The following is a 26024-nucleotide window of genomic DNA, read 5'->3' on the forward strand; positions in this document are numbered from 1 at the left end:
AACGGGACGTGCTTTGATGTAAACTAAAACGGAGCAACATTTTGGAATTGTTAAAATATAATTTTCACAAAACTTGGTTCACCCAAAAAGAGGGTTTTTATAGCAGTAAGTGACTGAACGGATTAGGCACAGCTTTAATATTCTTTGCATATTTGAATTGTTGTTGATCATACAGACATATGGAATAGGGCAATTAGAGAAGGACTAAAAGCTACCAAAACATACACAATGAGTCAATAAATCCATATCCAATGATACATCATCAGAAAAACATATTTTTAGCAATTTACTAATGTAGAAAAATAGCCTGGCCTTCAACTGACCTTTTACCTATATTATATAAATATCCTATTTTCAACATTTTTATGCACATTTTTGGGGTGTAGTGTGTCCTAAAATAAGCACATACACTGCTTAAATATCTACCCATCATACATACAATATTATAATATATCTGTCTGTATAGTTTTGAAGAAATTCTGTTTATTTTCAAGGTATTGACACTGCAACCAAATTTCACGAATGATTTACAGTCATCAATAACAAAAGGCATTCATTATCTAAAATGGAACATGGTATGCTTATGATATGCTTTCACGTGTGTCTCTATTTGAGAAGACCTTCATTCGACTGGTATTATAGCTTGTTTAAAGGTAAAAGTGAGATAGAAACTGTAGTAAGATCTATAATTAAAACAGCAATCTCTCCTATAGAGTTAAATAAACTAAAAGTACATTATCTAAAATGAAACATGCTATGCTTATGATATGCTTTCACGTGTGTCTCTATTTGAGAAGACTTTTATTCGTCTGGTATTATAGCTTGTTTAAAAGTAAAAGTGAGATAGAAACTGTAGTAAGAACTATAATTAAAACAGCCATCTCTCCTATAGAGTTAAGTTAACTAAAAGTATTCCTCTTTTTACTAGAGATTCTTCTAAACTTCACCCCACTTTGAGAACTTTTTTCTATCCATTTCATATAAATAACAGCACCTGAAAAAGGTGACTAATTCATTGACAATCCCCCTTTAGTCATCCAGAGCCCTAATTTCCTCATTCTTTCCAACTTTTCCACTATTATAGCTTGTTTAAAAGTAAAAGTGAGATAGAAACTGTAGTAAGATCTATAATTAAAACAGCCATCTCTCCTATAGAGTTAAGTAAACTAAAAGTACATTATCTAAAATGAAACATGCTATGCTTATGATATGCTTTCACATGTGTCTCTATTTGAGAAGACTTTTATTTGTCTGGTATTATAGCTTGTTTAAAAGTAAAAGTGAGATAGAAACTGTAGTTAGATCTATAATTAAAACAGACATCTCTCCTATAGAGTTAAGTAAACTAAAAGTATTCCTCTTTTTACTAGAGATTCTTCTAAACTTCACCCCACTTTGAGAACTTTTTTTCTATCTATTTCAAATAAATAACAGCACCTGAAAAAGGTGAGTAATTGATTGACAATCCCCTTTAGGCATCCAGAGCCCTAATTTCCTCATTCTTTCCAACTCTTCCACAAGGTGATATCAGCCAATCAGAACGTGCCTGCTCTTTTACACTGACCAATCAGAGCGCGATGCGTAAAAGTGGGCGTCATCGAGCGCGCTGTGTATAAAGAGCTAACAACTGTAACGTCGCTGTCAGAGCACTGTAGCTTTCCAGGACAGCATTACAGGAAGACCACAAGCAAGAGGAAAGAAACTTAATACTCAAAACATCGAGCTGAGACTTGTTGTTGTTGTATTTGTTATTGTTTTCAACATGAAAGCCATCAGTCCCGTCCGCTCGGTGAGGAGCTGCTGCTACAAGGCCGTGTGCTGCATCTCGGAGCAGAGTCTCGCCATCAGCCGGAATAATAAACACCACTCGTGTCTGCTGGAGGAGCCGGTGGGCGCCCTGTGCGACATGAACGACTGCTACTCCAAGCTGAAGGAGCTGGTGCCGAGCATCCCGCAGAACAAGTCGGTCAGCCAGGTGGAGATCCTGCAGCACGTCATCGACTACATCTTCGACCTGCAGATCGCGCTGGAGGCGGAGGAGCCAGAGATGGTTTTGTCAATAAAGGTGAGGCTGCAGGGGTGGACTGATGCATGTCCTTCAACCATCACCAGACATTCACTATAGCAGCAAGTCTTGTGTAGCCAGATGCACTATATAGACATCTGCATGGCTCTGCAAAAGATAATTTAAGTGCATGATCTGTGGATTTTGTTGAGTTTATTCCACTTGCACACACAATGTGCATGCATGGTGCTAATATTGTATCTTAGACTGTGATGCACTATCAATATGATGTTCTCTAACATGTTGCACACATTTATTATTTGGTTATATGCAATTAGAATAAGACTAACGTCTAACAGTGCTTCCTTTTTGCTCTCCATTCAGACTGCGGACCTTGCGCGCAATTTCTCCAAAGAAGAAGGACGGTTGTGCCATTAAGATGAGGATGACACATCATGGTATGTATTTATTTATTTTTTTTATAACCAATCTTAATGTAAAATCTAAATCGCTTAAAATCACAAGATAACTGTGCGTAAAGCATCATATCTTCGGGGCTCATAATTCCATCAGTGTGTTGTTGTTTTGACTTTCAATATGAAATGATTTCAAAATAACACTTTAAATACCAGTGAGAATAGTGTGGGCATTGTTGAAGATGAAGGTCTCCTTGCCCTCCACATTAACCACGGTTGCCAATTAGACGGGCCAGTGAATGTGTAGCAGGATTCATTGCTATCTGCCTGGGGTTAATGAAAGTTCCATGCTAGGCGCCAGTCTGTCTGCTTCTCCTCTGCAGGGAGGGGAGTGGAGGGAGGGGAGGGCTGAGAGGGAGAGATCTGACTTCACTTTTCTTCCTTTCTCTCCATGCAGGTGCAGGGAAACACATGTCTCCACTTCACTCCGGGCAAGAGGACAAGAGGGGCAGAAAAGGGTGGGATAGGTATTTGGGAGAGAAGGAGAAGAAGAAGGAGGAGGAGGGAGGTGGAGGGCTTAAAAGAAGAAAAGACAGAAAAAAAGTGGACTGTTTCCTAGATGAGTGGGGATCAACAGTGGTGCATGAGCAAGAAAACAGAGACTCATTCTTTGGCCCCTGGACAGACAAATCAACACACCAAAGCAGAAGCCTGGATTGGAAACTGAAAGCGACCGGCTTTGTATGCCCTCCTCCAAAAAAAAAAACCTGGGATCCCCTATAGGTAGAAGTAGAAAACATTGGTACATTATTTTTCTTTTTTTTGTGTTGCATTCCAAACTTTATGTGGGTTAAACTCCACAACCCAACCTGAACCCTTTCTACACCAAGTCTCACATCATCTCACATGATTATTTCCCCTCTCTAATCTGATTTTTTAATGATCTGGAGACTGTTACAACTTCATACGAATGTGTACATATCTGCTGTGGGTATGTCCGGTGTGAGTCAATTTGGATGTTGGTATTTTTTCTGAATGGGCGTTTGGGTTTTCTTAGGTATAATCAGAACTCTATACTAGAGTTAATTGTAAATGTTTGTAGGGATTGTGTTATTTCTACAGACAATGTGCTGTGAGTTTCATAAACTCGTTATTATAAAAGTTTGCTTTGTATGTATGTATGTTCTTATGTAATGAAATAATAAAACAAAAGTGAAACATGTTTGGCCTCTATGGAATACTTGAATGAATGTGAACTCCAGATGTGTTATTCAGAAAATAAAGGTGATGCTGACGTGCCTTTTCGGCTTTGGATGACAATGAAATGCTGATACAACAGGATGTATTTAGAAGAATCTTGAGGTCGAGTGGTTGGAAATCAAACGAAGGGAGTTTCCTGTGAGAGCTTCTAATTTTCCAAAGAATGAGTTGCCACCAGTTTAAAGCAACTGAACTTCCTAAATGGTGTAAGAAGAGAGGATGTTATGTGATCAAAAAACCAACATCTTTATGTTGCCTTGACCTTGGAAGCTGAAGAGCATAGTGTGTAATATAATCAACTCTTCACTTTTATAGGCCTATGATGTAGGAGTGGAAGCTCCACTTATGTAATAATATAATAATTAGGCCAACAGAAAGGATACAGCTGTCTAATGATACATGCAGTTTTGTAAATGAATGTTACTGTACTTAGCTGGTCTCAAAAGCTGACCAAACTACTCCATCTTGTGGAGTTATCTGGAATTCCAGGCATTAAATGTTGGCACATACTGTATTACCAGTGTCTCCATCTGGATCATTGGCAACAATAAAAGTATCATGTTATTTACAGTTTTACCCAACTTGAAAAAGAGGAAAAGAACCAAACAATCAGACTCTCCAAAAATGTTTAAGAGTTGAATAAGTTGACCCAGTTCTAACCTTCATACTGTGAATAATGAGGTCACAGCTTCATCTAGTGGTACAAATGTGTTATTGGCTCAAAGTGTTCAAGCTTGTGGAGCACTTCAGACACACTGTACATATTAAGGAGATTTTTAGAAGATGAGCTACCATGTGTGAACATGATTTCATATCGCTTTGCAATAAATACTACCTTTGTGAACTTTATTTATTTTATTTATTTTATTTATTTTATTTATTTTATTTATTTTATTTATATTTATTTTATTTATTCTTAAAACTGTTAAAGAAGTGTTGAACTCTTTGGTAAATTTAAACTTACTACCGTACATACTTACCTATACTATAAAAGGTCTTACAACTTTTACATATTTATACTACTGTCCATACTGTATATATCCAGTTCCTGAATTGGACCAAAAAAGGTTGCATGACACGATCATTGCATATGCCTTGGATGCATTTATATTTATTTGCATTTCTTAGTAGTATATCCCACTTCAAATGTATTTTTGTATGCATTTCAATACTACATTTCCACAAAACTTTTTATGTAGCTATTTATACAAATCAAATTGTACACAAATAAAATATTGCATAAATTCTACAGTAAAACCAACCTGAAAATATGATATCTGTTGGCCTGCAGATTAAACTGGATAATGAAAAGGAATACTAAATGCGAGTCCATAATGTATGGACAAGACTGCATTCACTGTATTTAGCTCCAATGATGCAGTCACATCAAATGTCACCTTGAAGTAGGCTGCAGTGTGTCAAATCAATATAAACTGAAAACTTATTATTTAAATTTCTCCCTAGATCTTCTGGTAAATCAATATTTCCCTTTTGCAATAATGGTGAATACAAAGCATGACAGAACAAAAGAGCGACAAGAGAAAGCATGAACATAGTATTTAACTTATTTACATTGTTGCATTGGCTCAGGCCAGAAAACATGCAGTCCTTCAGTGCATTGTTGTTATACTTTTTCACATGCAAATTGAAGAGAAGCAGAAGAATGCCATATAAGACCTATAGTTGAAGGATATGCACCCAGTAGTGCAGCAGACTACCTAGACTAACCAGGAGGTGGCGGTACACAATAAGAAGTAAGGGTACTTGTGGACAAAAATCAGAGGTCCATTTCAGGCACTCTACTGTATATGTCTCACCTATAGTGTATTCATATTTATACTAATTATACTTCTGCACTATATATTTTGGCTACTCGCTGCACATGTTCATACTGTGTATAATGTATTAATTTCACATGGTTCATACTGTTAATACTGTTCATACTGTATATATCTGGCATATTCATATCTACCTCTTACTGTTCACTATAATTTATTATTTATATTACTACTGTACATACAGTATGTACATTTCTCTGCACTTTAGTGCTTTTTGCACTTCTGGTTAGATACTAAACTGCATTTCATTGTCTCAGTGCTTGTACTTTGTGCAATGACAATAAAGTTGAATAATCTAATTTCAGGTGTTTAGTTAGATCAGGTGTTGCACTGGTTTGCATGACAAACGATGGGTATAATTAACACCTAACTGACATAAACATACGTTTTACAATGGCAGTATTGTGTTGGACTGCATTAGACACTTGTTCATGATATTGTATCTGCTTCTTACATTTTTGTCAGAATATATTTATAATCTGACCATTTGTGTGTTTTTAATTGAAAGAACCAGAGAAGCAGTAAGAAGATAAACCAGAAACAATGCTTGAGGCGTCAGTACTGAAGATCAGATCCCAGTCCACACCACACGATGGCGGTGTCAGATGAGGATGCAACAACTTGTGTCCCCCATGACATCCCAGGAATGTAAGTACTCTAAACACACGATAAGCTCGTTGCTTTGGATCTCAAAATGAACTTTCTGCAGGTCAAGTGCTGCTTTGACATAGAAATGCGACCCTTTGACCTTGCAACAAATCCAGATTGGTTTGATACAAGACAGAGATTACTGAGCATAAAGTGGAAAAACAAAAAAAAAACAAAAAAACAATTCTGACCTAAATGTAGTCCATCTAATAATACAACCAACTCTGAATCAGAACAGCGGTGTCATGGACAAGTTTTGGCATGTGTCAAACAAAAGCCCATCATTGCTGTTATTTGTGGTAGTGACGTGACAGCACTGTTTCTGTTGGTCTGGCCCCAGTGAGCCTCCAGTGTGAGGTATTTCACACTATACTCACAATGACTTTAAACACATGACATATTTACTTTGCACCATTTAAATTCCTTTAAATTGAACTTGATGGAATTTAGAAAACAGTATTCAATGACAAGTAATAATATAGATAATGACATCATGGCTTCACTGATGTACGTGTACATGGGCCCTAAAGTGTCGTATTTATCGGTCAGGTCATTTTATGTGTATAGCCCAATGCATTGTTGTGCTTTGCAGGGTCGTATCAGCCGAAAGAAGAAATGCATAAAAAACAAAAAAAAGTTACCTCAACATTTTATCAATATTTCACCATTCAGGCCACATTAAACTACAAAAACGGATCACACAATCTGAACAAAATATTAATCTCGACTCCCATGACTGTGAACAATGCCACATCTCCAATGAGTTGCACTGCTTTTTGTAGTTTGGTATGAAAGAGGAAGGAACAGAGGGTGGAGATGGTTCAAGTTGCACTATATGGAGTCACAATTACAATTCTGCCAGTAATTCTAGTCTCTGACATCAGTTTAATGTTGCAATATCACGTGATATACAAAGCAAATGTCTCAACCACCAGACAATTCGGAATTATCTCATCTAATCCAGTGTAATAAGCTAAGTAAGCAACTGTGTCAGCTTTTTCCCCTCACCCTTGACCCTTTATGTATATAAAGTAATTTGGTGCTGTATTGAGTAAATAAAGCACTTGTCTTGCATTCAGAACATTTTTAGATTTCGTGATTTGAAATGATGATGAAAAGTTCATATCGAGGCATGACAATAGGGCTTGCTTTGGATGGGAGTCTGCGTCGCCTTGGCCAATGGGGGTCAAGTCATATGGCTTGGGTCTTGTCGCTGTGGATGGGGGAGGGGTTGTTTTCTTTCAATATCTCCTCTGAGCCAATAAGCAAGAGTGGTGCTGAATGAATCCAATTATCATGTACAAACCATCCCCAGCAACACCTTGCACCATGCAGGCCACGAAACACTTTCATCAAGACGGATATACTGTATGTGTTCCCATGTAAACAATGAAATGGTTCCTTTCCTACTATAGAAATGATCCATGGAAATATTTTTTATTCAAAATTACATATTATCTTTATTGATCTAACATTTCCCTTAAATTTTAACTGAAGTGTCTCCAAAGATAAAAACAGTTACTCACTATTAAAATATATGCATGTTATCTGATTGATAAACTTCTTCACTGAGGCTAGATCTAACTCATGATTATTATTATTATTATTATTATTATTATTAATATTAATAATAATAATAATTTATTTGACAGGAACAATACATTTAGGCATTGTTACACTTGATTAAAGTGTGACCGATGCAAAGTATAGGATTTCTAGCCGTAGATAATTTTCAGACCATGTCCATGGTTAGAAAAAAAATAAATATATAATACCACATCATACATAAAAAAACACATAATACAACATCATACATTACAATCAATTTACATATGTATGCTCCCAATCAGCGTTCACAGGTTTGGTTTAGTTTCAGCCAGTGTTTCACCTTTTCATTTAAATGTTTTCAGGTCAGGTTGTATTTTTTATTTCCGTCGATTAATATACACTTTTAATTTTCAAATATCACAATTTTGTTGATGCAAATAGGAAAGTCTAAATGTTTTGTACATAATATTCTTGTAATTTTCCATATTTGAAATTGAATAGAAGCTTAGTTTACTCTATATGATACAAAATATGGGTGAAATTGATGCTTTTCATAGCCTGTAACCCGTACAAAAAGTGTGGTAACAACAAAGCTACAACCGTATTATTATATATCTGATTATATAGGCTTGGACTTATTCAATATAAAATAATAGAGGAGGTCATTGTCAGCAACTCCAGCCCTGGTAATAAAAGAACATTATGTCCTTGTGATTTTCCATATTTGAAATTGAATAGAAGCTTAGTTTACTCAATATGATACAAAATATGGGTGAAATTGATGCTTTTCATAGCCTGTAACCACAAAAAAATGTGGTAACAACAAAGTTACAACTGTATTATTATATGTCTGATTATATAGGCTTGGACTTATTCAATATAAAAAAAATAGGAGGTCATTGTCTGCAACTCCAGCCCTGGTAATAAAAGAACATGATGTCCCGAAATGACGCTACTGTCCCTTTAAGAAAAACCAGCCCCATCCAGCGTACAACAGTTTTATGCAAATCTGAAACAAGCCGAACGTGCCGGCAGCCAATCAGCGGCGAGTTCTAACCGCGGGAGATCCGAATTTCGCGGGACGAAGTTTGGCGGTAAAAAAAAAAAAAGAAGCTGTTCCTTTCCCAGCTCTTGTCCTGTTGTATTGGAGAAGCTGAGCTGTGAGGTGGACGGACAGGAGTCACACACAGACAGACTCCGCATCAGAGGGACTCATTACTAACCTGTAAACCTGTAAAACCTGATCTCAAGTGAGTCCTGGACCCACTTCTGGTACTGGACTTTAAAGTACTGGATGTTTTTGAAGTAGATTATTTATTTAAACCTGCAGTTTTTTTTTGTAACTTGTAGGGTAAGTTTTCCTCTCCACTTTGTTACCGGACAAAGGATAACAACACCAACTAGTCTGCTGACTAATACTACTAGAAAATACACAATTTAACACATGCATTTTGCATTTAATAGGTTGATTTCAGCTGCATGAGTGCCTCTTTTTGTTATTATTAAATACATGTTCATATTAAGCCTATAGCAGCAGCAACTTGCTACTAACAAGGTTTATTTATTTTTTTATTTAGCATAGCATTTCTCGTGCTATAGCTCGCAGCTTGACCAATATTATATTATATTATATTTAGTTAACTCAGGTAAAATGATGCGGATGCCTAAAGGCGTCTCTCCGGCTCCGGGTCGGCCGGTAGTAGTGGGACTTCCTTGCCCTCCCCAGCAGCAGAAGCAGATGAAGGTTTTGTCCACCAGTGGAGGAGTGAAGACCGAGTTGTTCTTCAGCACCGGGTTGTCCAGTCCACCGATGAGCTCGGTACCGGCCGGCTACTTCACCCAGATCTGCAACACCGCGGTGGCCGAACAAAGAGCCAACAACAGCCTGTACTCAACCCCCCACGGACCAGAGGCTAATAAACCCATCAGATCATCCTCAGGCAGACTGCCGGTAAGGAATCATCAAACACACACACACACACACACACACACTACAAAAAATGCATAATACAAAAGTGTGTCCAGTCCAGTACAGTGGGCGTATTGATTTCCATTGGTATGCATATGTAGCTGCAAATATGTTTTGACATGATAAGCCACAGAGGAGCCACTGTGACTGCTGCTGCTGATGCTGGATGTGTGTACACTGTAAACAATTGCTGTTAATTTACAGCAGGATTTCAACAGTATTAACCTGTTATTGCTAAAAACAGTGCTTTACTGTTAATACAAAAGAAAACCTGTTTTTTAACTGAACTATAATGCATTCTTAAAAAAAACAGCACTTTACTGCTGATCAGCTGTCTAAAGGATCATCAGTAACAGTTTCATGCAGTATTTTTTTTAATTCTGGGACCTCTATCTGCACATGTGAGGCTTGTACATTGTACATGATTGGAAAATCAGTGAATTAGCTTTATTGTTCTTCACTCACATGTTGTTATGGTTTGCATTCTGTGCTTGTAGCCAGCTATAGACAGACAAAATGTCAATACGTCTATTATAGCCTTTTTCCTAACAAGTGCCTTTAATTGTATTTAGTGTGACTATTCCTATGTCTGTAACCTGCTAAGTCTATTCATCTAGGCAAAAAAATAATGTTTATTAAAATGTATGTAAAAAATACAACCTAAATAGTGCATTAAAACAAAATCAGTAAGAATATGTAAAAGAAAGGTGAAAAACAGCTATATAATGTATCTTTAAACAGTAAATTAACTGTGAAATACTGTGAATTTTATAAAAAAAAATAGTTCAATACTGTATTTTTCATTAACAGTACAAAGCTGTAAATTTCAGTATAATTATGTTAATTTTACAGTAACATAAAGGCAACCCTGCTGCCAGTTCTTTACTGTTATTTTACTGGGAATTTCTTAACAGTGTATGAATGGTGTGTGTCCCCTTTGCCAGCCATGTTAATAATAATAATAATAATAATAATAATACATTTATTTATATAGCACTTCTCAAAACAGATGTTACAAAGTTCTTCACAAGACAATAAAAGCAGATAAATAAAGTAAAAGATATGGTAACTGATAAAACACAACATCACAGAACATATCAATAATAATAAAAGTGGTCAAATGGTAGGACAAGTTGATAAAACAAAATATGCAGTATATATACATAAATGTGTATAAATGTACACATGCGTCCAGAAACGGATGTATACATACATATATTTATACCATGTTAAGTGTGACATCTTTCCCCCCGCAGTCCAGCTGTAGCTAGACAAGCAAGAAGACCAGACGATGTGTGTGTAAATGTGTGTTTGATGGTTTTGGTGAAAGGAGGAGGGGGGGGGGGGTAGTTGATAGAGAGTGTTTGGGGCCCCTAGCTTGTGAAAAGGAAGGATGAGTGGCCTCCACAGTGGGATATAGCCAGCTTTTACACAATCAAACAATGACCACCAGCCTGGTGGCAGACATTAATGTAAACACAGCATTTTTACCGTCCTATTAACCCTTTTGCGAGCTAAAAATCAGCTCTAATTGGAGAAGAAATGCACCTGAAATCAGCTTTTCTTTTCTTTTCACACATTGTTTTTTGTACTTAGTGAAATTTACTCTCTGCATTTAACCCATCCTATTACTAGGAGCAGTGGGCAGCCATTAAATAGCGCCCGGAGAGCAGTTTGGAGGTCCGGTGCTTTGCTCATGGGCAGCTCAGCAGTGCCCGAGAGGTGAACTGGCACCTCTCCAGCTACCAGTCCATAGGGCTGTGTATCGGCAAGAATCTGGCGATACAATATGTATCACGATACCGGGGTTACGATTCAATATATTGCGATACTGTAAGCAAGGCGATATATTATAAATTTTCGGAAAACTGTCATAGTATAAAGAACATATCACTATATGCATAAAATCTGAGTAACAGAGCAGCGGTATCTGCATTTGAATTTATCACAGTACCTGTAAAATCCAACGTCATGGCACTACTTTGAGAGGGCGCATCTCCTTGCAAATGAAGTAAAGCATTGGCTGAGTTAATCTTTGCATGTAATCAATAGTATTTTTGAGAATCTATATAGTATCACAAAACATAATATCACAATATTAGATTTTTCCGATGTGTTCTTACACCCCTACCAGTCCACAGTCTGTATTTGGTCCGTCCAGCGACCCTCTGGTTCCCAAGCCAAATCCCTACATACTGAGCTACTGCCCCCCCAAAGTTTCTGTCATAAGATGGGTTGGAGTCATTAGTAACACTTGTATTTGGACAGCTTTTTTCGTGATTACGCCCCTATGACATCTGCTCCAACTGCACCTGTCATTGAGGTGATACAGGACCTATGTAACCAGTTTCATATCAGTGTAGGAAGGAGGTGGAGGTCAGAGGTCAATACCGGACAACTGGTGTGCTTTCCTGAGAGCTGATGTGTGTATGCTCAGGAGAAAAGAGCTCTTAGAAACACAAAGAAAACATATTTGTACATGTGGTATTCCTGCCATGTACAAACAGTATGCTTCCCTATTCCTGAAGGATTATTTGAAACTCTTTATGATCTGAGAGGATTTGATCGCACTCGGCAACGTGTTAGTGCTCCACACCTGCTGTTGCTTGTTAGATTCGGTCTCTTCTTTCTAGCCAGCCAGCCAGCCTTGCCGTCTTGTAGAGTTAGTGAATTGCAGTAAGGCTAAATGGGTTAGGGGGTTAGGGGGATAGAGGGTTAGAGTGCGTACAGGGCCTCCAAATCTCATGTTAACCCCATGCCCTTGGGGCATGTGCTCCTAATAGGCCCTTCAAGAGGATTAGACATAAGTAAAGTGAGGAAGAGGCTACCACCTGGCTTATCATATGCCAAGGTAAACTTAATTGCGGTTCGAGTATACTTGGATTTGTACATGTCACATGTTAGATTTCTCCATTTAGTTTTCTGACTTGTAAATGTGTTTTTCCCCCTTTTAATCCAGCATTATAAGACCAATTAATGTGACTGGCCCAGGCTTATACAGAGTGTCTTGGATTTGGTGGTGATAGGGTTTATTACACATATACTGCTACGCAATCATCAGAGGATGGTGACATGTTGCTGATAGGGAGCCAGAGTGCTGAGTGTGTTTAGTCACTGATAACGCTGTTGTCCTTTCTTTCTTTTTCTCTCTGCCATGCATGCATCACGTACGTACGTGCGTTTGGATTTTTTGCGACCACATTAACATCTGTTTTTGAAGAAAAGCAAGGTGTTTCTTAGTTATTGTTACACATTGTCATAAGAGATCTCAGTTGAGGTAGGAAAGAGCTAGTGATGCACTTTTGAAATTGCACAGCAGGTTTCAAAAGTCGCAGTTTCCCACGATTATGAAACTTCCCTCCGCCCATTTCAGTAAATTAAGTAAACTTTCAATTCTACAGGGGAAAAGACCACACATGCTACAAGAAGGTGATGGGCCTGTTCATATCATTAAAAACAAAAACTAAAGAAACATTAATCCTAGTAATCCCATTTGGTTCTCTTCTCTAAAGGAAGGATCTTTAAGCTTTTTCCTTGCTTCCTTCTACCCTGCCTCAAAAACATCTAAGGTGATGATGTCGCAGCTTCCTCTTTTTATTCTTTCTTTTCATGTGAGGAGACTTGCATTTGTCTTGAATACTCAGAGGTAGCCATTAGATTTTTTTCTGGAGTTTTTTTGAGAGTGTTCTAGTCTCTGACACTGATCTGTATTTCTAAATTACCGATGGCTGCACCTGCCGTGTGTTTTTAGGGTCATGACCCAAATGCTGTAATATATTGTCCCCTGCAGATTCTTTAAATACAGAGATTTAGATGCACAACAGAACAGCATCCAAATTAAGGCGAGCTTCAGTTTTCAGCCACAGAGCATCACCCCTGCACCTGGTATGCACTAAAAATAAATAATCTGGTTTCACAAAACCTGTTGTCACTTTACATTAGCTGTACATTACATTACAATAGATGCAATAGATGCCGTTATTATGATTATGTTTAAAGTGGAAAATAGGTGACTATAGAGAGTCTTGCTGACACAGCAGCTGCATTGCATGTGCAGTCATGGGTCTTATGTTTACAGGAAGTGTTGCTTCTTCATGTACAGCTCACTTCCTTCAGCTTAAACAACACTACAGTAACCACTGGTAGCAGGATGCTTGGCTCAGCATGAAAGCTTGAGTTCCTTTAAGTACTCATCTATATGTGCATGATCCCACGCTCGAAAAGGTTACTCGTGGGGCACGTGCTGTCGAAAAAGTTGATGTTTGAATGAAGTTAACTTGAGCTGCAGAGCTCTCGTCTTTACTTATTAATCATGCTGACTGTAGTAAAAAGGCAGTGTATCAGTGACTGTCATGTGACTTTTAACCAGGGTGTGTAAACTGCTGATAATGTTGTGTCACTCTTGTTTCCTTTTCGGATTGATAGTGGTGTAAATGTGCTACAGGATTCAGACCTCCCTCCAAAGTCCAGGGAAGCCCTTTCTCTATGTAGCCCCCTTTCACACACAGAGTATGCAATACTGACGTGAAAAAGGTCCGCTATTACTCTGGGTTTGCTTTTTTATACTTTAACAATAATGCAGCCCCGGTGTGTGATTTCAGATAGCATGCCGTTATTACAGGAGCAAAAGAGCAGGGATGTTTAACATAACAGCGTTGGCGTCTACTACGTTGTGCGTGTAGTTTCGCCATGCCGGCTTACACAGATGTCAGCTCTGCTCTGTGAATACTTCAGCGGCAGAATAACTCTGTCCCAAGCCCCCAGGAAGTGCGCCAGGCTGTGAAACTAATTTTTGTAGTGGGCAAACGGCGGTAGTTCCATGTCGGTCACATGATGCCGTTGGGCCCAAAAAGACTTCTTCCCATAGACTTACATTGGGAAAGGGACATCCGGAAGTCTTTATTTTGAGGTAAATCAACTCTTGAATAGCCCGTATTTACATCATTAAGTCCTAAAAGTTGTAAAATGCACTAATAGCCGAATCCGGAGATATTTCCCTTCCTCCGGTCATGTGAATGAGACCCAGACCGAGGCTGGACCGAGGGATGGGAGGCAGGGTTAAATGAAACGCTACTGCGCCTGCTCTATGGGCCCAACGGATACGGAAGATCACCGGATGATCCGGTTACTCGGCAGTCGAGCCATTTTGGCTTCATTGAGCAACTCTCATAAGAATGAACCAGTTCTCTTTATACATCCATGCTCTGCCCCCCTATTCCGTCTCCGTACCTTCTATACAGAACAGCGAGGCGGAATAACGGCGCAACAGTCCCAGTCCCTGAACATGCCGTGTGGAAGACCCTTATGACGGCTGCGTTCTCAACCTCAAAGCAAACAGATGAATTTGTGTATTTCAGATACAACAAGCCACATTTACAACAGCCAAATGTCAGTCTGGCAACGAGATGCATCTGCATAATGTCCACCAGAAAACAATGTCTCACTTATTCCCTGCTTATGTCACATGTGTGTGTTCCCATATTTTCCTGGAATGTGCGCAATCCGCCAAAACTGCATCAGCATTGATGTGCGCTTTATGAATTACTCTTTCTGCCACTTTGTGGGAAAACAAACCTCTTTTCTTATGACTTCCAGTGACGCCATCAATCACCTTGTGGTTCAAGAGATTCTTCTCGGAGCCCCCATTCAGGCTGCTGACACCCGGGTGTGACATTGGCCACACTGCCAACTGTATGCTTCTCCATTCCCTCTCATTCACCTCGTTTTACCCCGGCCTCGGGCCAGCGCTGGCCCTGGAGCAGAATGTCCTCAATAGGGGGAAGTTTTGCATTTCAAAGCAGCTTCCCCCCCACTCTCTGTCTCTCCACCATCAACCCAAATGGGCAGATCCACCCTTCTCTTTTACCTCTTGAGAGCCACGTTGACAATCTCATCAGCAATGCAGGCATTGTTTTTCTTTTGACTCTCTTAGGGTGTGGTAGTGAGGGGTTTGTGTACACAGGAGCAGGCGTACTGTAACTTGCCCTTGGCTTGAATGGAATCTGAGTCCCATGCAACCTGACCAACCAGGTTTGTTGGTTTGAAGAGAAACCCGACTGCAGAAGTCCTTCACGTGACTGTGACTTTATGTGTGTGAAGCGCCACTGTGGAGATTTCACGACAGCAGCGGCAGGAATCAGCCGAAGAATGTGCAGCAAACAGAAGAAGCCACTTGTGGCGGTGCTTTGGGTGTAACTGGGCAGGCGAGTTGGAGATAAAGAGCTAATAGGAGTGGATGATTTGGCTCAGGCCTTTCCCATTTCCTCTCACAGCAGTTCCTCTCTAAACAGTGGCTTGCTGCACAGGAACTGATATTAAATTGTGTACTTAATATAATAATTGCAAAGCACGCAATGTCCAGCTTTCTGTCTAAGACTGATCCAAATGTTCAGATTTAGTCTTTCAAGATGTTTCGTGTGTCCTGATATGCTCTCGAGCAGCACACCTGTGTGCTTGCCTATAAAATCCACAGCCTGTCTTTCCACTACATGAGACGCTGTTTGCGTAATACCGTTGACTCACTAGAGAAATCCCTTATGCAAAAAAGGGAGCACCCAAGCCCCCACCCTCACCCATACAGCTGCAGGGTGAAACCGTTGGTTCCCTCTTACAACATGTCACCAGGCCTGTTAGGGCTGTGTATTGTCAAGAAATCTTGCGATACGAAACCTCGTCATGATACAGGAGTTACGATTCAATATATTGCGATATATAGGGATACTTAAGCAAGGCTGATATATTGCCATTTTTTAGGAAAACTGTCATAGTATAAGAACACACCACCACACAATCTGTGTGATCTGCATTTGAATTTATCACAGTAACATCCAACATCATAGCACTACTTTTGTGCAATCTGGACCACTGTCTGCCATGAGTCTTTGCATGTAAACTGTTAATTAAAAATCAATACAGTGTTTTTGAGAATCGATACAGTGTCACAAAACATAATATTGCAATACTCAAGTTTTTCAATATTTTCTTACACCCCTACTACCTGTGACTCTCAGATCTACAGGCCTGAAACATGTAGACATGGTGCAGCTTGATCTGTACATTTAGCTCATGGAAGTTAACTTTATTCTAGGGCTGTCAATCCATTAAAAATATTCAATCACGATTAATCGTAAATTAATAGCACCTTTTTTATCTATTCAAAATGTACCTTAAAAGGAGACTTTTCAAGTATTTAACACTCTTATCAACATGGCAGTGGGAAAATATGCTATCTTTATGCTAATGTATGTATATATTTATTATTGGAAATTAATTAACAACACAAAAGAATGACACATTTTGTCCAGAAACCTTCACAGGTACTACATTTAGCATAAGAAATATGCTCAAATCATAACATGGCAAACTGCAGCCCAACAGACAACAACAGCTGTCAGTGTGTCAGTGTGCTGACTTGACTATGACCTGCTCCAAACTGCATGTGTTTATCATAAAGTGGGCATGTCTGTAAAGGGGAGACTCGTGGGTACCCATAGAACCTGTTTTCGTTCACATATCTTGAGGTCAAAGGTCAAGGGACCCCTTTCAAAATGGCCATGCCAGTTTTTCCTCACCAAAATGTAGCGTAAGTTTGGAGCGTTATTTAGCCTCCTTTGCGACAAACCAGTAGGACATGGTTTGTAGCAATGGATTCCTTAGGTTTTTCTAGTTTCATGTGATACCATATGATCACTCTAGCTTTGAAACTGAGCCCACAAACGTGTTACTATCACATTAACTTTGACAGCCCTACTTTATGCTAATGTCAAGGCGGCTCTCTTTTTATACAGTACTCACTTCTGCTGGAGGAATTGGGCAATCGAGTAAAACCAGACAGATCTCCTCTCTGTCTTCACTACAACTGTCACTGCTTGTAGACACTCAAACCGGTATTTCATTCCTCTCTGTGACCCCTGGTGTTTGGCAGCTACTGTGAGCCAACAAAAACACAGCTTTTAATCCCATAAATAAATGCTAACAGTCACCATTTTGTTCAGGAGTAGTTGGTCACTGACCTGAGTGTGTTCTAAGTTACTGCATGGCCGCCTATACGCCGTAGGTTCGGGATTAAAAGCTGCCCCGCCAGCAGCACGTGCACTTGCAGTGCTTGCTCCAGATGTCGCCAGTCAACAGGTGGACATGTCAGGGAGCACACTGGGACAATAGCAGCCTTCATTATCCACACACTCACACAGGCGCATCCACACATGGTCAAGTCAATTCAGCACTTTTTTCCGTCTCTGAAAAAAAAGTCTAAACCTATTAGCTAAAGCACTGCGCTGACAAAAGGGATTACTGTTGCCGAGTGTTTGCGAAGAGAGACGCGGAGGAAAGGCCAGTTTGTGAGACAATACAGAGCTGAACGGATAAGAGAGGACACAGTCATATAGATGACTGAGGTGAGGTCCTAACCAGATGCGGCAAATTACCCAGCAGGCCTCGGTAACGCCTAGCTGAAATCCCACGTCTTGTTAGCTCAGTCGCTCTTGTGTGGGCGCACGGCGTGACGAATGAATGCAGACTGATCGCAAACTTTCTCGTCCATAGTGTTGGAGTTCACGTTTAACTGGCGAGAATTCAGCATGTTAGGGTGTCGCCACTTTGCGCCACTTGTCATTTTTCTAGACAGTTGGTCATTTCTCAATCCTGTGAGGGGAGGCCGGGTTCATGTGACTTTCACTTTTGTTATGATGAGCCTATGTAGGTCATGGAAACATGAGGGTACTTAGTTTTATATTGTGGTCCAAAGGTTGTGTGTGTGTGTGTGTGTGTGTGCTTCAGATTGAAACTGCAGGTCTTAGTGAGTGATGCAATGCAGTTATAGTAAAGTAATCATCTGTTTGTGTGGAGACCAGTGTGTTTAAGCTGTGGAGGAAAGGAGGACGTAGGTGAGGCTTGGGAGGGGGGAGGAGAGGTCATTGAGTGAATCCAGGGATTTCCTTGCGTTTTGCAGGCGGTGGGTTGAGAAACGATCACCCCCTTTCCCCCCCCCCCCCCATCCGCCCCCGCAAGATCAGCCCCTCTTGAAGTGCTTGGGAAAGTGTGACGGAGGTGCTTTGTTCCTGCACTTGAGGGCCGTTGGCACATTTACGACACTTTTCAACAACCCCCTATTTAGCACTTTTGCCAGCATTGTTTCATGGATTGGCTGGCGGTGACCCACACACGTCATTCTCATGATTTAACTTTCAACGTGTCAAGTAGGATGAAAGACGGTTTATATAGTCTAGGAAAGAATTGAAATGGGGCTCATGTTCACACTATATATATATCCTTATGATGACAGAATGATGAGGTCATAATGAATGCTATAAGAAACACCCCTCTTATATTTACTAATGTACATAAACTCCTTTCCTCTCTAGGCCAAAAGGAAGCTGGATCTGGAGGACCCTCTTTACCTGCCAGAGTTCCGCACACCAAAAGGCAAAGGCAGCATCGCAGCCAGGATACCAAGTCCAAGAAGTGAGTACACCAACTACAGATCAGAGGAGAGATAGATGTGAGAGAGGTGGTGTAATGTAATGAGTTTTGTGCGTAGATACTAGCGCTGCTCTAATGCTAGAAGTGGTATCTGTGCTGATAACATCTTTGTAGTGCTTCTATTTAAGTCAAATCAGGTTTACAGAACAAGGGAGAGGCAATTCAAAGAGAGACCATTCCTCCATGGAGAGCAGGATGCACTCACTCTAGGAACACCAAAACAGGAAAATGGCAATTACAAAAAAAAACATTAGTAGAATACGGTCAACATTAGAGTTATATTAAGTCCAATTTAATTATAAAGCAGAGCAATATAAAATACAATAAAATACTGTAAGTACGAAGAGATAAGACTCAGGAAGTTGTATAATTATAGTTCTTTACAATGGTACGAGTCTAAAGGGAGCAGGAAGGATAGGTGGACGGTGTAGTTTCGGGGACATGTGCTGGCTAAGCTCAACTCGGTTGGACTCAGCCCAGCACAGCAGGGATTTACATCTCCATTACAACAGGGCTAGCAGCTTGAAGGTGTGTGTGTGTGTGTGTGTGTAGTGGTCGAAGGAGCAGCTGTAAAACGGTGGATAAATCATTTCCTGTATTCTTCACAGTAAAACACTACCCTAACCCGTTATTTTCGCTGCTTGTTCTCTTTCTCTCTCCACAGTATTAGTAGACTTGTTTTTTTATTAAGAATGGCCGCTAACAAAGCATTGCTAATTCGGAGATAAACATTTTCATTTCCTATAATATAAATATAAATTCTTCACAATAAAAGTCCCCCATTATATTGTTATTTAAAAGCTTTCATTATGAAGCAGCAAAATCAGGAAATATTAGGTTTTCATTAGCAGCAACTTAATACGACTCCTGTACATCTGAAAGCAAAACGGTCAAATAAAACAGATATCTGAAAGTAGAAACAGCGACGCAGGAGAGACACTAAACCTCAAACCACGGAGATTCGTCGGGTCGGGCGCACTTCGGCCCAACTCTGGAGATGCTCCATCTCGGGCACAGCGTGGCATAAGGCTTGCTAAAACTGGTAATGGAAACACAAATCAGCGCGGCATGGTTTGACTCGCTGCAGCCAAAAGACATGTGCTTTGGGCTTAAAGAGATGTGTCACTGTGATGTGGTATCAGTCCATGAATAGGATCATAAACACAGAATGCTACATGAGTCATATTTACACGAGAATTAAGCTAAAGGACACATCCATATGAGAAAAATGTGCTTTATTATGTTTATCTTCTTACGGCTTTTAAATTCTTGGGAGGAGACCTAACTATAAACATTTTAAATTTCTCTGCAACAACGTTTAGTGTAAATAAATCTAATACAGTGCAGTGTAAATAGTCTTTGTATTTGACTTACTTTCAGGATTGCTTACATTTTTGGTTAAATACATTTGTCTGTTGGTCCTGCTTTTATTTCTAACTGCTCCCCTCCTCACGTGCCTTTGTCTGTGCTCTCAGCTCCAAAGTCTCCAGGTGAGCGGACGCGGTACGACACCTCCCTGGGCCTGCTGACCAAGAAATTTGTGGGTCTGATCGCGGAGTCTCCTGATGGAGTTCTTGACCTGAACTGGGCCACTGAGGTTCTGGAGGTCCAGAAGAGACGCATCTATGACATCACCAACGTCCTGGAGGGAGTCCAGCTCATCCGAAAGAAGTCCAAGAACAACATCCAGTGGCTGTAAGTACAACACAGGTCCCCCCAACATAGAAGTTTTACCAACAGTTGATGCTTGGTGGGAGTTCCAGACCCCGGAGTCGTGTTGGTTAAACTATGGGCTGCGCACAATAATCGGTTTGCGGTTGTTGACCAAATGACAGCCACAGTTCAGCCCTATAAACACATCTCTCAACACAATCACATACAGTTTATTTGCTCCTGTCAAACAGCTCGGACGAGGCTTTGATATCTTCCAGCCAACTGCCAAACATTTATACTCACTGGGAATTGCAGGATAAGCAACACAGACTTTCCCACAGATGAAGTCTGAACAGGGCTTTACACTTAGAGAAAAATAGAGAGATCTGTATCATGTAATTCGAGCTGCAATGATGATTGATTAATTGTCAACTATTAAATTATTGGCAACTATTTTGATAATCGATTAATCAGTTTGAGTAATTAAGTCAAAATTCTCTGATTCCAGCTTCTTAAATATGAATATTTTCTGGTTTCTTTACTCCTCTATGACAGTAAACTGAATATCTTTGAGTTGTGAACAAAACAAGACATTTGAGGACGTAATTTGGGGCTTTGGGAAACACTTATCTGCATTTTTCATTATTTTATATACCAAACAATTAATCGATTAATCAATTAAATAAACAACGGATTAATCGACAATGAAAATAATTGCAGCCCTAATTGAAAAGCTGTTGTGTGTGGCTACAACTGAGTGTATTTATCCCTGTTTACACTTAGCTTGTCTGCCCCCTAGTGACTGTTAGGGGACATTGCAACATATCTAGACAACATTGAACAGCCTCCACTGAACCATGTAGACTGCTTACTATCTATTACGTCATGTGTCTTTGAGTTGTTATGACAGCTGCAATTTTGTACTGCAATCAGATCATCACACGTTTTGTTTTATTTCTCTGTTTATGTGTAGGGTTGGAGATGTATTTGAGGGCGGTGCAGGTGGAGGAGAGAAGGCCTGCGCCCTGAGGAAAGAGCTTGGAGAGCTGGAGAAAGTCGAGCGATCTCTGGATGAACTGATCCACTCCAGCACCGCGCAGCTCAAACAACTCACCGAATATGAAGACAATAAGAGATATCCTTTACACCCAGCTGTGTGTGTGTGTGTGTGTGTTCAGTGTGTTCTCTGATGGTCTTCTTGGTTTGGTTACACATGCAAATATCCACTTGCTGCTGTTATCACCCTTGACCACACACTTTACATTGGGCTACGTGACATATCAGGACATCCGCTCCATCGGCACTCTCAGAGACCAGACGGTAATTGCCGTTAAGGCCCCGGCTGACACCAAACTGGAGGTGCCAGACACGGCAGGGGTGAGAAAAACACATTTAAAAAACAAACCGATTTTAAACTTCTCCAAAAGACAAATAAAATACATTTAATGAATCTGTGAGAATTATATATGTATATTTAAAAATGATCTTTTCCTCCCTTTCTCCTTTACAGCAGGGCTCATTACAGATCTATTTAAAGAGTAAGAATGGTCCCATTGAAGTCTACCTGTGTCCAGAGGAAGGTCTTGAAGATGCCAGCCCAGTTAAAAGCGCTGTCACCCCCAAAAAGGAGTTCCCTCCACCCCTCGGTCCTCCAACTGCATCCCCAATGGCGCCACCAAGCTACAGCATCAAAGACGAGCCTGTTGAATGTAAGCGGGGCTTAATGTAGGGTTATAACCAGTACATCAGGACTTTATTCTCACACTGAGAGCTAATTGGTTGATTAGTCACGTTATTCCGACAATGAATTGTGTGTGGGGCCATGATTGCACCTATACACTGGTCTTAGGGAGCTGCTTTGCTTTTAGAAGCAGCTTAATGTAGCTAGCCTGGCTCTGTCCAAAGTGAAAAAACACACTGTATGTATTTAAAATTGATTAAAGTCAAATTGAAGGCTTTTATGAGGACACAAACTAAAATATATTAATAATTCCAAACATTCATGTACAACATTCAAGAGACCGGCTAAAAGATGAACTTGTGTTTTGTCCTTTTCCTTTCCACAGCTAACATATCTACAGCAGCTCCAGCCACCTCATCAGATGCAGCCTCCACCACCACCCTGCTGGACGTCGAGCGTCTTCTGGGTTTGCCCCCCAGCCTGCTCCAGATCACAGAGGACCAGCTCCCTTGTACCTCGTTCCATCCAGACCCCAACACCCCCTTCGTCAGTTTCTCTCCGCCTCTGGACCACGACGACTACCTGTGGAGCCTGGAGGATAGCGAGGGAGTGTCAGATTTCTTCGACACCTATGATCTCGGAGAACTGTTGAAAAGCTGAGGTGCGGGTGAAGGAGGCGGGAGGAAAATTTGGGGGAGATTAGGAGGGGAAATATTTAATTGAATGCCTTCACGAGGTTGGAAATATTACACTATGAAGCCATAACTCTTTGCCTGTTTTAATGTCAGTGATTCCAAAGGAGGAGTTTCCCCCTTTTTGTATTTTATTAAAGTGAAAATCATTTGTACATAATAAATGATCAAACTGGGAGGTCGGCTGAGGCTGAGATTCACACGGATGTGTAATCTCCAACCGTTAGGAAACACTGTTTTAAAAGCAGGGATTGTTTTGGATTTTCTGTCACATTTTCAGATTGCGCTACAAACATGTATGAACTCATCAACTCAAACACAGGAGTTATTATGCATATTGCATCCCCGGGAACAGAATCTGATGCATTTGGTTATCAGGCGGTGTTTACAGTGTGACAACTCAGGAATTTTCTTTTGCTTCCTTGTTTCCAAAGTCTAAATGTTTTTGTGCCACTCTTTGGCCCGTAGGGGGCAGCCTTGTATTATGTCAGCTTTAACTGCCATGCAGCTTTACATGATTCAATCACTGGAAGAGAGTAAGCTAAAGCCACCAAGAACCATACACAGGGTGTGTTTTTAAAGTCTTATCTTCAACACTGACCAAATTAAACTGTGAATAATCCCGGTCCTCGTAGATCCACAAGCATCTACGGCCTGAACACGCAGTATCGCGTGAAATCTGAAATTTTTTGAGGTCATGTTGCTTCTATCTGATCAGGTTCGCGCTCTCCTGCCTTAAGCTTTATGTGGCTTGTACCTGTTTGGTGCTGCGTCGTGTGCCAAAATGGGAACGGTAGCTTCTGACACCCGATAGTTGACCCACATCCAGAGTTAATGACTGATATTAAGTGAACACACACACAATCTCAGACTGAGCAAGAGTTCTTGTTTGTTTGGCAGCTTTATTTCAAATCCAGGTGCTCCTCTGTTGATAGGAGTTTGCTGATTTGCTGATTTTTTGATTTAGTAGTGTGAAACTACTATTGTATTTCTGAGGAAATAACACAAAATAAATGAAATGCAGGATCTGTGTTGCAGGTGTTGCGGAAGGGGGGGGGTAATTGATGTAATTAAGGTTTAATTAGAGTAGCGATTTGCTTTTCCTCTTGTTCTGAAGTCTGTTGATCTAGCAGCAACAGAAACAAGAATATGTTTACCGTTCAAATTTCAAGCCCATGAATGCTTTCCCACGTGTTGGTGCAACAGTTTCACATGTCAAAGACATGCACCCGAGGTCAGAGCAGCTGTGTGACTTTTATCTGTTCAAAGTTTTTTCTTTTTTCGAAGCGTTCTAGACATTTGGAAATTTGAATTTTTTCATGCTGATGTATTTTGTTGGCTTTCCCTCTACACTGCAGAGATAAGCTAAGTGTCCTGTCCTAACAAAACTTGAAAATGTGTGTTTGCGTGTGTATTTGACAGCTTGGGAAATTGGTGTCATGGTGTGTTTGTGTGTGAGTTTTTACAATATAGATTAGAGAATGTGAATTCAGAATTTGTAGGTTTTTTTTTTTTAATGAGCATTATTTTTCTGGTATTTGTACATAGTTTGTTTTGTATTTATACCTATTATTTCTGAATTTTTTGAAAGCCTTTTTACAGAAGGCTGTTTTTCTATGACATGCGGCACTTAATATTTTGTAATATTGTGTGGTCTGTTTGAAATGATTGAATAAATTCCGAAGCCATGGTTTACACTTGGAACTGTGCTCCATTTTTTATTTTACTCACTTGTCGTGTCAGAAACCTGGAGCTCATGTAAAAATGTTTTAATGTAGTTCTTCCCAGCAAACATTTTTTCAACAAAACTGCCGTGGAAATACATCCAATCTTTATGCATTTTTTCTCCAAGCCTGTAGGGTGGTGCTGTTCAAAGACAGTTTTTGTTATATTTGTTGAAATTCTTTTTACATACCGACAGCAGTCAATAAATCAAATGCTCTGACAGAAAAAAAGAGGAAAATCTGGTATCTGTGGCTGTCGCAGGACTGTAATAAACCCGTCCAGTCATTTCATTCAGCCCGAATGAAATTACTGAACTAATTGCGGGTTGTGTCTAGAAGAATCGCGAAAACTTGTAAAAAAACATGCAAAACTCTTGTGAGACTCGCTGCCCGACGACTTATCTTAACCTTAACCATTCGAGGACAATGCTTAACCTTAACCATCTCATGAGAGTTTACTAAATTGCGGGCTACATTCTAGACCCAACACTAACTGCAAGTCATCGAATTCTTCCACAGCTGTGAGAACTAACAATATGTTTGTTGTTTACGTTCATGAAGATAATTTTGGGGAAGTGGCTTTGGAGGGAGGTCTGAAGGGACAGACTGCCGGTGTTGCTGACTTGGCAAGTTCCTCGCTAGATTTAGGGACTTTTGGAGCTATAGTGCTGCTACTTTCATTGGAAAAGAGTTGGCAACACTGGGCTCGGTTTTTCAATTGGATCATTTTTAAAATCGAGTGTACTCTTGCTAGCTTCTCAGCATTACCGACCCTACCTTTAATATGACTCTTGCTGGAAAATTCACTAACATAAGAGATTTCATTTTCATTTTCGAAACCCATAATAGGAAACCAGCAAGGGTATGACCACTGAGGATAGTGACTTAATAGGAAGTGACATTCCCAGAGGAGAGAGAATAGGTCGACACGAAGAGCGACAATAACACTGAATGAGCTATAAACACATTCAGACAGGTAGACAAAAAGCCACCCATCATTCTTTGTGAGTTGGTTGCTTTGGAAACAAGCTCACAAAAGGGAGTGGACGCCCAGGAGGTCAAAGGTCAGTGGGTCACTGTTGAAAAGTGCTAATGTGTTCTGGGGGGCTG

General features: G+C 40.1%; 2 protein-coding genes across 4 annotated transcripts; both read left to right on the top strand.

Moving 5' to 3' along the window:
• The first annotated feature begins 1563 nt into the window (after positions 1-1563).
• On the top strand, positions 1564-3643 carry id3 (inhibitor of DNA binding 3). The gene is made up of 3 exons (XM_037746867.1): positions 1564-2065; positions 2390-2463; positions 2879-3643. The coding sequence occupies exons 1-2, from the start codon at positions 1763-1765 to the stop codon at positions 2441-2443; spliced, it is 357 nt and encodes a 118-aa protein (XP_037602795.1). The 5' UTR covers positions 1564-1762; the 3' UTR covers positions 2444-2463; positions 2879-3643.
• Positions 3644-8800: 5157 nt separating this feature from the next.
• On the top strand, positions 8801-24894 carry e2f2 (E2F transcription factor 2). Of its 3 annotated transcripts, none has more exons than XM_037796771.1 (8): positions 8805-8987; positions 9353-9666; positions 19047-19146; positions 20640-20859; positions 21791-21952; positions 22080-22194; positions 22328-22526; positions 22884-24894. In XM_037796771.1, the coding sequence occupies exons 2-8, from the start codon at positions 9367-9369 to the stop codon at positions 23156-23158; spliced, it is 1371 nt and encodes a 456-aa protein (XP_037652699.1). In that variant the 5' UTR covers positions 8805-8987; positions 9353-9366; the 3' UTR covers positions 23159-24894. The 3 variants fall into 3 exon arrangements, with proteins under 3 accessions (XP_037652701.1, XP_037652699.1, XP_037652700.1); XM_037796772.1 differs by having other exon boundaries at positions 8806-8965; XM_037796773.1 differs by having other exon boundaries at positions 8801-9666; positions 22331-22526.
• The last annotated feature ends 1130 nt before the right edge of the window (positions 24895-26024 follow it).

This window comes from Sebastes umbrosus, chromosome 16 (genome assembly GCF_015220745.1).
Source record: "Sebastes umbrosus isolate fSebUmb1 chromosome 16, fSebUmb1.pri, whole genome shotgun sequence".
NCBI lineage: Eukaryota > Metazoa > Chordata > Actinopteri > Perciformes > Sebastidae > Sebastes > Sebastes umbrosus.